The 18,357-nt window shown below is 38.3% G+C and overlaps 2 protein-coding genes across 2 annotated transcripts in view; one reads left to right on the forward strand and one right to left on the reverse strand.

Annotated features, from left to right (window-relative positions):
* Positions 1-18,357, reverse strand: part of LOC134792022 (uncharacterized) — an 81,666-nt gene that overhangs the window by 4,740 nt on the left and 58,569 nt on the right. Inside the window, exons 2-3 of the mRNA XM_063763142.1 lie at positions 13,837-13,943; positions 2,023-2,136 (exon numbers count right to left, since the gene is read on the reverse strand). Of these exons, the coding sequence (XP_063619212.1) occupies positions 2,023-2,136; positions 13,837-13,908 (186 nt within the window). The 5' untranslated portion in view covers positions 13,909-13,943. The remainder of the gene's footprint in view (positions 1-2,022; positions 2,137-13,836; positions 13,944-18,357) is intronic.
* LOC134791961 (dynein axonemal intermediate chain 3) lies at positions 7,998-11,672 on the forward strand. The gene has a single exon (XM_063763055.1). It carries the CDS (start codon positions 8,120-8,122, stop codon positions 11,399-11,401), a length of 3,282 nt encoding a protein of 1,093 aa, XP_063619125.1. The 5' UTR covers positions 7,998-8,119; the 3' UTR covers positions 11,402-11,672.

Below are 18,357 nucleotides of genomic sequence, written 5' to 3' on the forward strand. Positions count from 1 at the left end.
TTTATTTTAACTTTATTGCACATAAAATTATAAGTACAAATGGCGGACTTAATGCCATAATGCATTCTCTACTAGTCAATCACTGGGCCAAGAAGAGACGGTTGTTAGGTGCAGGTTTTTATAATAGAAAAATTAAAACGATAATCACAAAAGTACTACTACCTACTATTTACAAAATAAACACTAATTAACACCGAATAAAATTAAATGTATTTAACCTGTCAATTTCTTAAAAAATACCCACACAAATTGAATCATTCGATTGAAAATAACAGTAGATTTTGTATGATATAATTTGTGTGGGTAGTTATTAACAAATAGTCAGGTAAATCACATTTTAAGTTTAGTCCCTATTCACCCCAGCAATCCCTATTCACCTCGGTTGACGGTATTGCTTAAACATGTTAATTTACTTTAGAGCACAGTATTGATTATTGGTCCCTTTTGCATAAAGTCATTCGGATAAGACAAATCAAAGCAAACTGCAATCAATGGAGTATAGACCGTAAGTATAAGGCGATATGGTTTAAAATGGATTGTGATACGAGTATAAATGCTTGACTATTCATTTCCATTGTTTCATAACTTTAATAAATAAGGATGGTATTATGCGGGAAGGAGATCACTTTGAGATAAACGACTTAGTTGCCGGTTTTCCGAAAGTCAAAGCATTTTCCTTGTTGACTTTCTTGGAAATTCTAAAGAACGCTATTTTATTTTACCTACTGTAAAAAGGCCAAAAAATAAAAGCACTCTTATTGATCGTTCAATAAAGTAGCAAATCGAAAGGATCGTACGCGTTAGAGGGTCTGCCATCTTGTGGCCTGAATCGTAAACATATGTGCAGATGTACATTGCCAAAGCAAAAATTCTACTATCTACCGATCTCGTCGGTACGTTTCCTTGTGCATAGTACGGTCAAACAGAAATCTGTGTTCGCGTCTTTCCTGTAGACATACACAAAAGTTAAGGGCTATGAAGGTTAATTTTCTTATTTAACCATTATCCACGTGAAAAGGTCCTCCTTTTATTTAGAGAACTATGATAAAATCATTACCTACATGCCCACAAGCTGTTAACTATTGCCCACAGGAGAGAAAAATGTACAGTTCGCGCGAACTCGCTAGTTTTCTGCCATCTTGTGGGCTACATCGGATGCATACACGACACATTTACGCCTCGCGCCCAAAATCTGACGGCTCTTGTGATGACCCCTATAGTTCACGCACGGGGCCTATAACTGTCATGTTTGCCGGAAAAAATCTTCAGTCGGGCGGTCGGTTTTTTAAGGTGTCTATTTATCTTTTTTAGTCCGGACAAACCTTAACGGTAGGTAATTAGGTATATGTATATGTGCTGAAGTGTCCATATTTATGACAATTAGAAATTACTCCATTACCCTTTGCTTTTGGCAAAAGAAGAGACAACGTTGATCTAATACCTTTATATGAGCAATTCTTGTTTATTTATATATCTAGTACCTTTTATTCTTGTTTATTTATATAGGTATATATTTCGGGGAACTCGGAAACGGCTCTAACGATTTCAATGAAATTTGCTATATGGGGGTTTTCGGGGGCGATCTAGCTAGGTCTTATCTCTGGGAAAACGCGCATTTGTGAGTTTTTATATGTTTTCCAAGCAAACCTCAGTCTTCCAGATATTATAATTCTCTTTATTTATTTTTCTTCTTAAGTTAGGTTGTTTATAACGTGAATATAAAAGTAAAATATAAAAGCACATAAAAAACAATAAAAAATACATATAAACACATTATAAAAAACCTAACCAAGGGTGCCGCCGGCAGCGGGGCAGGGCCCAAGCTGCCGGTGGTCAGGGCCGCAGAGTGAGGAATCGACGTACTATACGCGCCGTGTCCAAAATTACCGCCTTCTACATCTGACCCTTGATCCAACCACCCAGCGAGAGTCTCTCTATTATAATTATTATTATCGTTGGTCATTGGTGTAATAGCTTTTGAACTGTATTGCCTCAGGATAAGGCTGAAAATGCAGTACTAACCTGTAGGACGCGCAGCCGCAGCACCAGAGCGAGAGGGTACGAGAAGCCGAATATAGCGCCGTCCTTGTCCCCCGTCAGCGGCGCCGCCGACTCCTTCCGGCGGGAGAGAGCTGCCTGTAACAATATAAAAGTGCATGTTAAACTAATGTATTGATAAAACTTTTAATGTCATTAAAATGTGTTTCGTTTCTTTCTCAAACCCAAATGTCAAAGTGACAGACGGTCTTTTTCGGTTCTTTTCGCTCCTCGGGGCTCCTGGGGGCTAGACAAGATGGCAGTCGTACATCGACGAACGCCAAACGAAAAGAGAAACCGGACAAGTGCGAGTCGAAATCGCCCACCGAGGGTTCCGTACTTTTTAGTATTTGTTATTAAAATTTCTGAAATACATAATCCGTGAAAATTTCAACTAAATTGTTGAAATTTCATTTCATTTCACATCACGGTTCATGAGATACAGTCTGGTGACAGACAGACAGAGTAACTTACTGTGCCTTAAATGTTTTTGAGAAGTTTTCACAGACAATAAAGTATGACGTTGATGTATCAAGGCGGTTGGTTAACAAGGGCCTACCGGACTACCGGGAAACGCGAAAATCGAAATTTAGTTATTTGCCTATTTATCGCTCGAATATGCAAGAGTGATAGAAAGGTTAGATAACGAAATTTCGATTTTCTTGTTTCGCGATAGACCCCAAGATTGTGATGGGTAGTGGTAGTGGCGCCCCCTATGCAGAGTTTTGCGTACCTATTAAGAAAATATTGCCATATTGGCTAGTCCCCCTATTTTGCGCGGTTCAAATACCAAAACGAAACTTTTCGCTGTCAAACATCTGTTTTGTTAGACAATGAGAATTCTAAAGGTAATGTTATTTATTTTATGATTCAGCTTAAATTTTTCTTTCTTATAATTCTGGCGTTATGAGATCCAATATCAAATATTAATACGGAAATTTCATCGCCGGTTCGACTGGCTTTATTCACGGGTAATAATCAATTTTCACGGCTGTCACTTGTTAAAGGAAACGTCTGTTGGCAACATAATTTAAGAACATGACACAATGATTAAAAAATCACTAGGTACTTATATGAAATATTTATTTATGTAACAAATATAAACGGTAATATTATAGAAATTTACAGACTAGCGTCGATATAGGTACCCGGGTAAATGTGCCTAGCACGCTGTTGGTGTTGCCTCTTTGATCAGCCAGTGAAAAATGCTGGACTAAATATGCACGGGACCTGGGGTCGCCACTTTTTCTCGGAGGCGTTGACTTAACTTTTTTTTTGCGTCTGTGCACCATGGGCAGAGGGTACAAAGTCGAAAGTCGGCTCCAGATAAATGCGAAAGTAACGAGATATTTTTTTTGTTCGACATCATTTTAATATAATATTGATGTCACAATGTAAGTATGAATTGGCCTCCGTGACTATTACCTTCACCCCATATTCGTACCACCGCGTACCAGCAGCTTCGCGCATGCTCGTACCAACAGTTCACGCAAGTACCATCGTTACCACTAATTTACTATTATAAGCCTTAACACAACGATATAAGGATTACCATTGGTAATTTAATTCCGTTTCAGCTTAACTTAGGAACAGTTGGGTCAGTATTTACATAAAGTAAACAGTGCACGGACTCGTAGTTTTTACTCCCTTGAAAGTCTATCGTGTAAATTTAGATTTTAGTGCATATTACACAGTGGACAGAAATTAAGCAAAAAGGGTATATTCTGTTTTGCCTTGCTCATTTGAACTGTTTTGAATCTTTGGTTTGTCTTGCTAACCACGCGAACTGTTTTGAATCTATGGATAAATGGGATGGTTGGATCTACAAGTGTTTTATAATTGCGTAGAAAATACTAATATTTTTAACACAGTGTCAGGAAATACGAGTATGATGGGAGCCAATTTCAAGAAATAAGTAGACAGTTTTAAGTTCATCTCAAAGTTGGTATTAGTTAGTTTTTATAAAGGCGCTTTGTGATAATTGAGACTTTTTCAGTCATTATTAGGGGAGACCGAGGTGAGTTGTAACAGAGGAGAGTTGTTACATCGTCGATTTTTTGGAATCTATTAACCAGAAACTAGGTCGCAATAGCGTGCGTTTGTTACCTCGTAACTTGAACTAACAAATGCGCGCTATTGCGACCTAGTTTCTAATTAATAGATTCCAAAAAATCGACGATGTCTCAATTCTCCTCTGTCACAACTCACCTCGGTCTCCCCTATTGCCGAAATTATACGTCCACTGCAATACGGGTAGCGTCGCCAAGGATCCCGCAACGACTGGTTCCTTCTATTGCTTCGATCGGCTGATGAATACAATAAGCGATCGACAGCCGGTCTGTTTCCGACCCGTCTGGTCCCGGACTGGTCTGGTCCCCACACTACATCATCTATTGCTTTCATCTCTCTGGTTCGTGGTTGCCACTCAAGAACTTTTCTCTAAGAAGATAATACACATAGAAGTAAACATGAGTGACTCAGACAGTGATGTTGAAGAGAAACCAGTTGAAGTCGTGGTTGATAGCGAATCGGATAGCTACGAGGATGAGCCTGTGGTACCTCATGAAGCGCAGACGCTGGTGGAACGTGAGTAAATTTGAACTTTATTATTAGGCAGTTATGGTGCAGTTTGTAAACAGCCCAGTCCCGGGTACTTAGAGGTCCACTTTTTTTTACTACAACGTATATTTCAGTTGTTTTGCCAACCACTGGTAAAGTCGCCTGCAATAATATGTTACACAACAAAGGCCGCAAAATCATCTGACACGATCTTATTTGTAGAGCCATAAGAGCGCGTAACATATTTTTCTCAAAAATGGACGGCAAAGTCGACTTTGCCATTTAAAAAATAGGTCGCGAAGTGTGGAGTTTATGGTCAGTCAAAAATTAAAAAGTTAAAAACATTGCAGTCTCGATTTTGGGACTGGAATGTTGCATACAAATTCCATTATTTGTCGAGTTCCAAACTTTTTAAAAGTTTAAATGGCCATATCAAATAAAGGCACAGGCCCATTAAACAGCCAAACAGATGATAAGTACTTATTATTATAATGTTGGTACCGCGACTATTTAGCTGTCTCAAATAGGTTGGCGTATTTTCGGCAGAAAAATACACTTCTATTTTAAAATTAAAAAATAAAAAGCCGGCAAAGCAAACTTTTTCAATTGTTTCTACTTTTTTCTGTGAAAATATATACGTAAGAACGTTTCTTTTGTAAAATATTTCTATTATATTTATATTTCTTGCACCATTTTTGAGAAAAGCACTATATATGACTCGGCTGGAAGGCTACTTGCTGGCTTCGGATTCAATTAAACGGACTCCCAAGGTCGTCCGTTTAAAACGAATCCTCAGCCTGCAAGTAGCTACTTCCGAGCCTCGACAATAATGTACTATTTGCGGCTTTCGAAGAGTAATGCAGGTGACTTTACTTGACTATGTACAGTCAATACAAGCACCCACAGCAAGACAAACAATACAAACAAGACCTTGTTTAACCACTTGGACGTTTTGCAGACCAGGCTTAGGGCGGTCACATCTAGACGGCGGCGCGCGAACTCGCATGCGAGTTTAGTTACATTGCGGACTATTGAGGTTACATCCAATCCAGCCAACCGAGCAAAACTTGCATGCGAGTTCTAGCACCATATAAATAAGTCCTTAAACTCGCGCAGCGCAGTTGATGTCAAGCTAATAGTTTGTCTCCGAGACCATAGGGACAATATCGTCTTCGAAACGTCGGAGGAAATGTCAAAGTTTATTATATGCGTAAAGTAGATAATAATATTAAAAAATTGGTTTTTTGATACGCTTGAAAATCTAACCTGAAAGTTTCATTAAGCCGGTTCTTTTAATATATTCAATTTACCTGTTAACGCTATATTGCTCGTAGCATAAAGTGCACCAATTTCTCTTTATTTTCCATCCAATTTATTTAATACACCACAAATAGCTCGAGTTTTTATAAAAATTGCTTCTTCAGCTGAAAACGAATTACTTATTCAAGTAAATCCAATTGGAAATGTCTTCCCCAGACTTGTTCGCTCGCGGTTTCATCTGTAACCTAACTTTTGATTTTATATTTAATAACTGCTATAAAGTATAATAATATGTTTTCTTGTATAATATTGCTAAATTTTAGAAATAGGAGAGATATTTTGCGACGTCTGACTTAATTGATGTTTTGAGTAGAACGTACTGCTATTTGGTTTTGAGTGAGTCAAACGTAGACAGATAATATTAAATTGTCAAATAAAATACTTTGTACGCAGGTTTATTATTAAACTAAAAAGGAGGAGGTTCTTAATTTGTTTTTTTTTTGCAGACGGGTTTTCTTACATTTTCACTTAATTGGGAATATTACGCAAAACTCTGCGAAGGGGGTGCCACTACCACTATCCATCACAATCTGGGGGTTTACCGCGAAACGAGTAAATCGAAATTTCGTTATCTAACCTCTATTACCCTTGCATATTCGAGCGATAAAGAGGCAGATAACTAAATTTCGATTTTCGCGTTTCCCGGTAGGCCCTTGTTAACAAACCGCCTTGATGCATCATTGTCATATTTTATTGTCTGTGAAAATTTGTCAAAAAACAGTTTAAGGCACAGTATGTATCAGTTACTCTATGGTTTACTATAGGCGCTAGTGCTGTACTCTGGCGGTAAACTGCAGTAATACCTCCTATTTATAACAAGATTGAGCGCAGTTTGAATAAAAGTAGGCCTTCGAATTATTGGAAATATTAATTTATTCTTAAAGCATATTTGTACAAGGTATTTTACGCTCTTGTGGGCAAAGCCTCCAATCAAAATCTTAAGCATGTCTTAATTAAAAGTAAATTAACATCCATTCCCAATATGCTAACTCCAAATCTGCCTACATTACCTAGTTAATTTGAAGATGTCGTATGTTTATTCAAGTTTATAACTCTCTACGTCACCCATTACGGAATTTCCCGGTATCGATAGTTAATATAATTATTATTAATTTAATTTCGTTGAACTAATAGCTAGAGCATAATATTATCCTGCTATGTTGTAAGAAGTTATTGTAATTTTTATATGCTTTTAATAATGTTGAATAATAATGCTTACGATTGCCCATGCAACTAATAGGGGGTATTGCAATGTTCTGCCGCCAGAGTGCAGCACTACCTAGTGTATATAGTAAACCAAAGAGTGACTTATACATACTACGCCTTAAACAGTTTTTTGACATGTTTTCACATGACATTGACGCATCAAGGCATAGCATCAAGGCTATTTGTTTACAGGTGGCCTACCGCGAAACGCGAAAATCGAAATTTCGTTATCTGCCTCTCTATCGATCGAATAGACAAGAGTGATAGAGAGGCAGAAACCGAACTTTCGATTTTCGTGTTTCGCGGGAGGCCCTATGATTATGCTAGTGACGCCCTCTACGCAGAGTTTTGCGTAATATTCCCTATTGATCAAAGACATATGTAACTTCGTATAAGACGAATAAAGTCTAAGGAAAAAACGTGCCTCGGAATTCAAGTAAAAGTCATTCTCGAATAGATGCCGCACACACCTTTAGCCTATCCTCGGCTAGATGGCGTGACGACACCGTTTCATATTTAACAATTTTAACACATAGATATCAGTGAATGAACATGGATCAAAATGATATAAAAATAATAAAATAATTTATCCATATATATACATTTTTTGATAACTTTATACGTTTTCATTTTGAGTTTCAGTCGTGTGTCGGTAGATGGCAGTAAATTTACAGTGACTACACAATTTACAATGACAGGACCCCTCTATACTATCTATTCTTTTTGCTATTGATGAACCTTGGCAAACATTTCAAACCTCATTTGAATTTTGAATTTATTTGATCGTCCTTTAGGTACTCGTGTAAAAAGTTTTATTTGCACCTATATTTATAAATTAAATTAATACGTCAACGTCAATGACACGAGTGATTGATTACTGACATGTAAACAAATATTTATTGGATATTTACTCAGATAAACAGTACAGTACACTTGCTTTGAGGATATTTGAGTAAAAATATATTTATTGGTTACAGTACACGCTGACCACGGTAAAATGTCTGAAGGACCGCCATCACCGCCAAAGCCCCGAAGAAAGCGATTCATCCCAAAATATAATGTGGACGGAGTGCATCGGATCGCTATCGGCGAAGAAACCCAAGTACAAATTGAAATAGTCATGGGTATGGACATCACCCCCCAATGCCCGTGGAAGCTTGTTAGTAAAGACAAAATTATGGAAACCATAGAAGTCGGCGGCGAACTATCAGAATTTTTCCCGTTGAAAGCAGAATTAGAAGCTTATACACAAAACGAAGTTCTAATGGGATTCATAGAAGATGACTCTAATGATCTCGACGAATTCTACATCTGCACTACTGTCGAAGCAAGAGACCACTGTAAGTTTCAGTCGGATAAATTTCTAAAAAGACAGGCAAGGAAATTACAAAAGGCCGTGGAAAAGAAACCACGCCCTTGGACGAGTCTTGGAAGTGAAATAGAAATTACTGAACTCAGTCCAATAAATACTCGGGCATTTTTAGAGCTTGAAATAAAAACTGCCTTCCCCACTGTGTACCAGCCAGAGAAATTCAGTGTCAGAGACACGAGCTCCGTTCGAGATGGTTACATAGAACTCACACCGTACAGACAAAGGTTTAACTGTGTGTTTCAACGGAGAATAGACACAGGGGCTCAAGCAAATCCAGCTAGAATAACTAGACATGCGCAAACTGAGTTGCGATATCCGCAAAATGTCTGGACGCAATCTATCGCTGATGCTCTTGGCCGAGACTTTACAGAAACAGGTGGTGGTGGCGATACAAAACGTGAAAAAAATTTCGGTGCTGATGATGATGGTAGTGAAGATAGTGAACCAGAAAAGGAACCGATAGACGAAGTTGCACTTAAACCATACCGAGAGGCTCAAAAACGCATGCGGCGGGCGTCATATATAAAACTAATGACCAATTTCATGACTACTAAAGATGCTGAAATGGACTCTATTATATCACTTAATACAGTTATGGACATCTATTGTAACGATTATCCAAACTTAGTGACTCAGAAAGCTACTGGCGTAGTGTACGATTCTATGACGTTTGAGGACTATGTTTGCTTTACAGACGTTAGAGCCAAGAATAAGTACGTGTCCTGTGCAGTTTTTCATCCTATGTGGACTGGAATTGTCGCTATTTCATACGCTGACGCCTCACCTGCTGTGATGAACACGCTAAGCACACGTCCTGATCCAATCAAAAGGGCGGTGTATGGGTTAAACCCTGTTATGATCTGGAGTCATATCGATAGCTTATTCCCAAAACTTTACCTCGAAGCTCCGCGCGAAGTAAAGGTGCTTTCATTTTGCCCTTTTAATGAAAACATACTGATCGGTGGATGTATAAATGGCCAAGTTGTTGTTTGGGATTTGACAAACAAACTAGAAAATGTAGAGAAGATTGAAGTATTGACTGAAACGAGGGAAAGGTATCATATAGCAATGAATGCCCACATGGGATGGATGAAGAGGATTTCTGATAAGGCAGTGGTACCCGCAACGGCGTTGAGCAATTTGATGACGAATCATTATGGCGCTGTAACTGCCATCGAGTGGTTCTCGCCTAACTTTTTTATATCTCAAACTGGATTCACAGAGCTACTAACTGACGAGAAAAAGTCTTCCATATTTTTTACTGGCTCAGAAGACGGTACAATATTAATTTGGAACCTGTCAGTCGAAAATGTGGCAGTGTTTGGGGGCAAGAAGATTAAGAAATCTCAACGCGTTGCTAGAAGGCCATCTGGATTATTAGTTGACGTTTCACCATTCTGTGTCTTAGATCGCGTGTTCCAACCTAGTTATAAAATTATACTTGGAATAACGGGGCAACCCGACACACTTGCACTACAGAGTTTGGCTATGACCCCATGTCCGATTACTTACACTTATACACCAAAACCTATTTCGAGAGGCAGGAAATATTTTACATGTTCCATCTTGCCCCAGAAAGAAGAAGATCTAAACGTAGTAATGTACTGTGGCTCACAGCACGGAGAGATGAGAAGAATTACATGGGAGGGTCACGCGTTCAACACTGGAGAAGTTGTCAACTCTGAGTACTGCGTCACGAAGTACCGTTGTTATGTTCACGATGGAATAATAACATGTACTAAGAAAAATCCATTTCTTCATCATGTCACCATGACTGTTGGTGGAAAGATAATGGCAATCTGGTCTGACAAGTTGATGAATCGGCCCTTGATATGGAAAAAGCGCCCTCATAGATTAACTGACGCTGTTTGGTCACTTTACAAGCCTAGTCTGCTTTTTATCACCACGGCTGAAGGTAACATGGAGACTTGGGATTTATTACTGAGAAGTGACTTGCCTATTGCAGTACAAACACTCTCCGGCACACAGCTCACGGGTATTCACGTACACACGTTACCTTTAGCAAAGAATATCATCGGAGTAAGTGACTCCAATGGTTCCTTTCAAATGTTCTTGGACCCACCGATATTTATGATCGAAAACGAAACTTACAAAGCTCGCGTTGACAACATGCTTAGCAGAGAGCTTAACGTAATGCAATCGTTTACATCATGGCAAAATAATTGGCTGAAGCAAAACCCTCAAGTTCTACTAGAAATAAAGAGAAAAGAAGGAGCACTGCTGTTAGAAAAGGAGGAACAAAAGAGAAAAGCTAAAGAGGCAGAAGACCAACGACTAGAAGAGGAAGCGGAAGCGAGAAGACTAGCAAAACTGCGAGTTATAGGACCGGCAGAAAGATGGACCATGATAGTTAACAAATTGATAGAACGAACTATTGCAGTCAAGAAAAGAATAAATAAAGCAGAACTCATAGAACAAGAGAAACCTCTTCGCGAATTGGAAGCGCAGCGTTTAGAAAAGGAAAGAAGAATGCTCGAGATTATGAAAAACCAGACAAATATCTTCAATGATACCGTGGCTATCCTATTTCCAGAGGCTATAAAAAAGCCACCAAAACCAGCGAAGACTTATCTACCTCCTGACAAAGGTGCAGTAAAGAGAGAGTATATAGAAGACTATGAATACTTGAAAGAATCAGCAATGAGAACAGTGAAAGAGAATCCATACCACGCGACTTTCTCATGGGAAGCCACACTGAGCGAAGGGAAGGAGAGACGCGAAGCGCTAAACACTTATGAGAAGTATCTGAATGTGCATAAAGCGAGACTAAACTATGAAGTGCACGAGTTGACAATACAACCACAGTTAAAGAAAGAGACAAAGAAACTGAGGTCGAACGAAGCGATTTCCACCGTTGAATTTAGTGAGACAGAGACGGAGACGTGAGTACTTTAAATTTGATTATTTGAAACTGTAATTTATTCTTAAACGAGCATTCGGCGGTGAGCCAATTTATTTTGTAAATGTTAATGTTTTTCTCTTTCTGTAGAAATTATGTTCAAAATCTGAGAAAATATACTACTTTAGTCTCAAATACCGAATAGGAAACTTACGGCGAGACATATTTCAATATTTATTATTTGTATAAATATCGAATACTTACTACAATTATTTTTTGTAATTTTAGAGTCTCAGTTAAATATATTATTCTATAGTACTGTTATTTTTAATTCAACCATCACTAGACTTAGACCAAGAAAAGTCTGCAGCGATTTTGATAGCACACGCAGTGCCAGTGTTATTTTAAAATGTGTAATTATGAAGTTTAAATAACGCTTGCACTGTGTGTGCTATCAAAATCGTTGCAGACTTCTCTTGGTCTAACTCTATTAATTCATTCGAGTTTTTAAGGAATAGGCAGATCTAATTTGACAAAGTTACAGTTTAGATTAATTTCGTTCAAAGAACTTAAAAGAAAGTAAACTACGTTTATTATAAGCAAAGTATTGTTTGATTCATAGAGTAGGTATGAGATTAGAACTGTCAAATATATCATACAAATCCACGCCAGCTTTTTTGCATTAATCTATACCTTGCAGTTTAATTTTCGGTAGCATTCGTTGTCAACCAAATCTCACAATCTAGCTATTTCTCGATATCTGATGGATGATGTATTCGGTAGCTGATCTTACTGAAACATTTAAAATATCCAGTTTGTATATCTATGTAGATTACTAAAATTTTAAACCTCATAAGGTGCAGGGGGACAATTTCGACTGCGGGGTAATTTTAACTAATCGAAATATCTACCATGTTTAACATTCTTAACTAGAGTCACAACACACACAATACATCTTTTTCGCTATCTTGACATATATGGCACTCTAGTTAATAATGTAAAACATGGAAGATATTTCGATTAGTTGAAATTATCCCGCAGTAGAAATTGTCCCCATGCACCTTTGAGAATAGAAAAAAAGTGTCTATGTCTCTTTCGGTGACGTGAATCCCTTGAAATTAAGCAGTTGGTAAAAAAATATTAGCAACTTCCGAGATATTCACTTTGAAGAATGAAACAGATCTCTTACGTGACGTCATTCAAAGTCAAAGTCAAATATAATATACTTTATTCACGTAGGCCTAGCAACAAGCACTTATGAACGTTTTACATAATATATTATCTTTCTTCCATCGTCCAGTGTCGTATTCTCACTTTCTTTGGACATATTACACGTCGAGATGATACATCTGTGGAACGACTTGTAGTTCAGGGAAAAGTCGAAGGTACAAGGCGCGGTAGGTCACCAATGCGCTGGTCAGACCTAGTCAAAAATGCATTCAATGAATCACTTCATGAATGTACAGTCACCTGCAATAATATGTTACACAACGAAGGCTGCAAAAATATCTGACACGATCTTATTTGTAGAGCCATAAGAGCGTGTGACATATTTTTGCGGCCTTCGAAGAGTAACATATTATTGCAGGTGACTGTACAAGATGGGCTACAGTACGGGAGGAATGGCGACGGATTGTGAAGCTTGCCACCGGCCCTGATAAGACGACCACGACCACTCTGACAAGAGTGTGATGACAAAGACTTGTATTAGCTGTGTAAAATGTGTGTAATCAATTTTTCGGTTTATTTTATGTTTCTTTACTTATTTTTTTGTCTGTTACCTTCCGTGATTATTTCTCACTTGATGGTCTAATCGGAAGATCAGCGCTGGAAGTCGCCAGCAACATGCTGAGATGGGACCATTTCGTGACACTTTATTTTTCACTATGTTTTTTCAATGTATGTCTGTTGTCTGTGTGTTTACGAATAAAAAACTATTCTATTCTATTCTATTCTAAAGAAGAAGATTATCTTACGCTAATTATCAGAGCAATTTATTGTTGTTAAAGTCTTATATAAGTGAAAAACAAAAATCGTTAGAGTTAGACCAAGAAAAGTCTGCAGCGATTTTGATAGCCCACGCAGTGAAAGTGTTATATATAGGTACGTCATAATTTCATAGAAGTTTGACGTTTAAAATAACACTGGCACTGCATGGACTATCAAAAACGCAGCAGGCTTTTCTTGGTCTAACTCTATCTGTTTCTGTATCGCTCTTGGATATTTGGGCGACAGAGGGGCAGATGAAGAAATTTCGTTCCGTAGGACCTCTGCTCCTCTAGAATGTGTTTTGCGCACTAATTCTAAAAGTTTAATAAAGTGCCTAAAATCTTATTGTACGCTATAGGAGAGAGATGGCTATTTACGGTTTGTTATGTTCGAACAGAGAGACAGAGAAAGGCAGAGTGAGTATGTGTGTCAGTGAATAAGAGATAGAGTGGAGTGAATGTGTAAAAACAGAGAAGGAAAAGGATACACTTACCACATTCAGCTCCTCCATGTCGTCTTCGCATGAGAAGTTAAACGAAGGACCGGAGCATAGTTTGCGCTTCATAGCAAGCCCCGGCGGCGGTCGGCGTCGATCACTATCTGGAACAAAGGTAAGTATAAGCAAAGATAATAAGTACAGTGTATAGAGAGTTATTGAAAATTAAATTATGTAGTCACATTGAATTTGCTGCCATCTTTCGACATTTATGTTTAAAACTTAAAGAACGCCATACGCCAAGGTCTGGTTCCATCTTTTCGAGCGATGGCGTTACCTTTGGCCGAGTCTCGAGTAGATGGCGATTCTCTTTGGTATTAGTCTGCTTTTCGTGTAGCTGGTGACACTTTTTGATATTTAACAAATTTAACACATATCGGTGAAAGAATAAGGATCAAAGTCAAATGACGTTCTTAAAGTTTTAAACATCTGTCGAAAGATGGCAGTGAATTCACTGAGACTACATGAAATTTACTTTACCGTCTCTATTTCAAATTATCTGACAGATGGATGGATGGACCCGAGTTTGAAGTTAAGCGCCTCAATTGTTTTCCATCGTATTTTCTCGGAAACGTTCGTATTTGTCATGCTACTTCAGTCAACCTCAGTACTTTATGTACCGAGACTAACACGTAACACATAACACGTTCGTTCGTTTCCGTGAAAATACGATGGAAAATATTTATGCACTTCTGTATTACTCGTTAATGAAACAGCACAAAGTGAAATTATACACTAACTTGAATGTCATATTTTAGTGTAGTTTTTAAAGTTTTACCCCCTTATTCATAAAACTTTACGGGCCTGATTTAGTTAAATTATGTTTTATCCCTTTCTTACAAAAATAAAAGTCAAAATGACAAATAAGGACAAACGATTATTAGCTAATTGAGGTTTGTAGTGCGTTTATGAATGAGGGGGTTAAAATATACATTTTCAACCTTATTTTCGCGCGATACCCTATAAAATTTGAACTAGTTTACAAAAGCACAAAGATAGGCTGATATAAATTTCCCTTTAACATAAAACCACTTTCAATCGCTCCCTGTGTAAGATCACTACTGATTAATGGCGTTATACTTCCAGAGGTCTGGTGTAGTTGCAATAGCTTGCCAAGCGCTGGCAAACAGACAGACAGAGAGACATAAATTCGCTGCCAGACTTCTGCCCGCAGATATATTTGATTCCCGCGATTCATTAGCAGATTTGGACAAGTCTGGCGGACGCCAGACACACACGCCAGATAAAGTTGACGGACACATTTTATTCTGTAGGTACGTAAATAGTCAGAATAACTAATCCTAAGCTAAAAGTTTCATTATCTACTTTTGATTTTGACTGTATGTATAGTATAGCTATTGGCCTAATGTCTTAGAGCATTTAGTAACTGGAGACTTCATTGCTGTCATTTTCTGTACGAAACAGTCTGCCGATTTTTGCGAGGGAGGGGACGTCAAATGTACGTAACGTACAAATAGCCATGTCAGTCCATACAAAAGTTTGCACAATCGTGCAAGTTTTTTAGCAGAGGGGTAAGCTCTTAAAGGCGACTCCTGTTATTAAATGCTCTAAGCCTAATATATAGCCTTTTAGGCTATACAGGCCGGGCGACAGTCATACGAATCTCGAGCTAATCTTATATTGGTCGGTCGATAAACTCATTTGCCCGGGTTTTGAGAGACCAAATGGAATAAGCTGGCTCGAGATTGGAATTTAAGATTTAAAGCGATCCCTTTTAATATTGCGGTAAGCTAGCTACTCTGCACAGTGAGATTTTCAGCCTTAAATTCTTTATAAGTATGCGGTGAGAGTTGACCAGGTCTGCAACTTTCAAACTGGAGTTTTAGCTCCGTCCAGAGGGTAATTAAATACCTACCTTTTTTTTTTTTTTTTTTTCAGCCTACCTTGGTGTCCCACTGCTGGGCAAAGGCCTCCCCTCGTTTTCTCCACTCGACCCTGTTATCGGCATTTTCCCACCATTTGGGGTAGAATGCGTCCAAGTCGTCCCGCCATCTCCTTTTCGGTCTGCCTAAACCCCGACCTGCACCGTCTATTGTGTTCCGTGGGTCCCACTCAGTAACCATTTTGGCCCACCTTTCTGGGTGCATGCGGCAGACATGTCCAGCCCAGTCCCACTTAAGCTACCTTAAATACCTACCTATTATGTACTTATTAAATGTGTGTCTTATTTATTAATTGACTGGTTTTAAACCATATAAAATAAGTACTGTTGTGAGGAAGACTTAATGCCTCTCGGCATTCAGTCAATCATAATCATACTACAACTATTCTATTACAACTATTCTATTAAATAAATTACAATTTTTTTTTTACAGTTAAAATTAATTAGTAAAATAAGATGGTACATTCAGCTGCAGGCATAACCTTTCATTCTCCATGGATCCAACCAATGGATCTAGTGAGATTTCTATTCACTAGAATCAACTCCCGCTTCATTAAATTTTGTATGATTATACAAATTGCTTATCAAATATATCTAATACCTACGATCTTCAGATTATCGGAAAATCGCTAGCTCTAAAACCCTCTTCTCACCTAAATTAAAATTGCTTTAATACAGGCACAGCGGGGCGCCTCGATAGTTAGCCGAGGCAATTACTAGCGAAATGGTTTAATCTTAGTTAATAAAATAAGGAAGCCGGGTATAGGAATATTGTGTGCCCTTACAGGGTGTCATGTACCTACCGCTTTATACTTGTAACACCTTACTGTATTATGAACATGTCGACTACAATGAAATAAAGAATAAAGAATAAAGGAAGTGGGTCTTGATAAGAATGCCCCGCTTTAGACAATTAAGTAGTTTAATCAAGGATTCTGCAAGTCTCATGATTTAAAAGTCATGTTAGAGTCGGACCAAAAAAAGTCTGCAGCGGATTTGATAGCCCACACAGTGCAAGTGTCATTTATACGTCATAATTTCATAGAAGTTTGACGTTTAAAATAACACTTGCATTGCGTGAGCTATCAAATTCGCTGCAGACTATTCTTGGTCTGACTCTACTTGGTTTATATAGGTAACGACACGTGTCGTATCGCGCGCGACTCCATACATCTAGCGTCTAGCGCGAATTCAAGTATAGTTTCGCGCGCGAGAACGCAACGTATGCTAGACCGCCTGGTGTTGCAGATGGCCATGGGCGATGGTAATCGCTTACCATCAGGCGATTCGTCTGCCTCCTATATCATAAGAGTGAATTGCACGCAGAGAAGATGGCCGATGGGGTCGAAAAGTGCTCGAGTGGAGACCACGGACTAGCAAGCGCAGCGTAGGACGTCCATCCACAAGATGGACAGACGACCTTGTTAAGGTCGCCGGAAGTCGCTGGATGCGGCTCGCTTCCAACCGGCACGAATGGAAGTCCAAGGGTGAGGCCTATGTTCAGCAGTGGACGTCTTATGGCTGAGAAATGATGATGATGAATTGCAAAAAAAATGTACGTAATTAAGCGCATTTAAGAAGCTGTGATTATAAAGCGCATTTAAGAAGCTGAGCCTTAACTTAATTGATTCATTTATGTTACGAAAATTAACTATGTATTGTATTATACTTATTGTATTTAATTCGTACGCATATAAGTCTGTAGCATACGCTAACACACTTTCATGCATCTAACTTAAATAGAAATGGCTTAACTGTGGTAACACAATGGAATCAATTAACTTTAGACTAATTACAGGTGCTTAACTATGTACATTTTTTTTGCAATTCACTAATAAAGAAAAGTTATTTGACAGTTAAAATGACTTTCGTATGGCAAATAGAGAAGCTAAGGTGACGTTTGAATGTCAGTAGTATCTGTCACACCATCCACCACCTCCGTTCTCCACCATCTCATCTATTAGCAGCAGATACAGCAGTGCTGGCATGCACACACGATGATTTTTAATCGGTGATCAGGAGTAGAAAAATATTAATATCTAGTCCAAAATAAAACTTATTAGGCTAGGTCTCACGCAATTATCTCATTGTTTAATTAATTAAAAGTTAAAACATATTTAAAACTAATAACCACTAAATACATGGTTATCCTACATGAAGTAACTACGATTCGTCAAGTGTCATCGGTATGGCGGAAATTTGACGGATCTATGACTTTGTTTATGCATATGACAATGACAATGACAAGTTATTACTACTTATTACCTTATTACTCATAAATTATCAATTGCCATTAAGTTTGTAAAGAGGCTATAACTCATAGATACCGGTTAGTAGAGTGACAAGGATTTTAGGATAAAATCTTAGAGGATATAACCAACGGAGACGCCATGTCTAAAATTTTCGGTACAAAATAGTCTGCCGTTTTTTGCGGGGGAGGGGCACATCAAATGTATAGGTACGTCATGTCAGATAAACGTCAGTCCATACATATGGTTGACATGCGGTTGACCATTGGCCGCCTATTTTCGACAGAGGGGAACGCCTGTTAATGGCGGCTCCATTGTTAATTACTCCGAGGATAAAATAGATCTCAAAATTAAAATTACGATTAA

The sequence above is a fragment of the Cydia splendana genome, chromosome 7 (genome assembly GCF_910591565.1).
Source record: "Cydia splendana chromosome 7, ilCydSple1.2, whole genome shotgun sequence".
Classification (NCBI taxonomy): Eukaryota; Metazoa; Arthropoda; class Insecta; order Lepidoptera; family Tortricidae; genus Cydia; species Cydia splendana.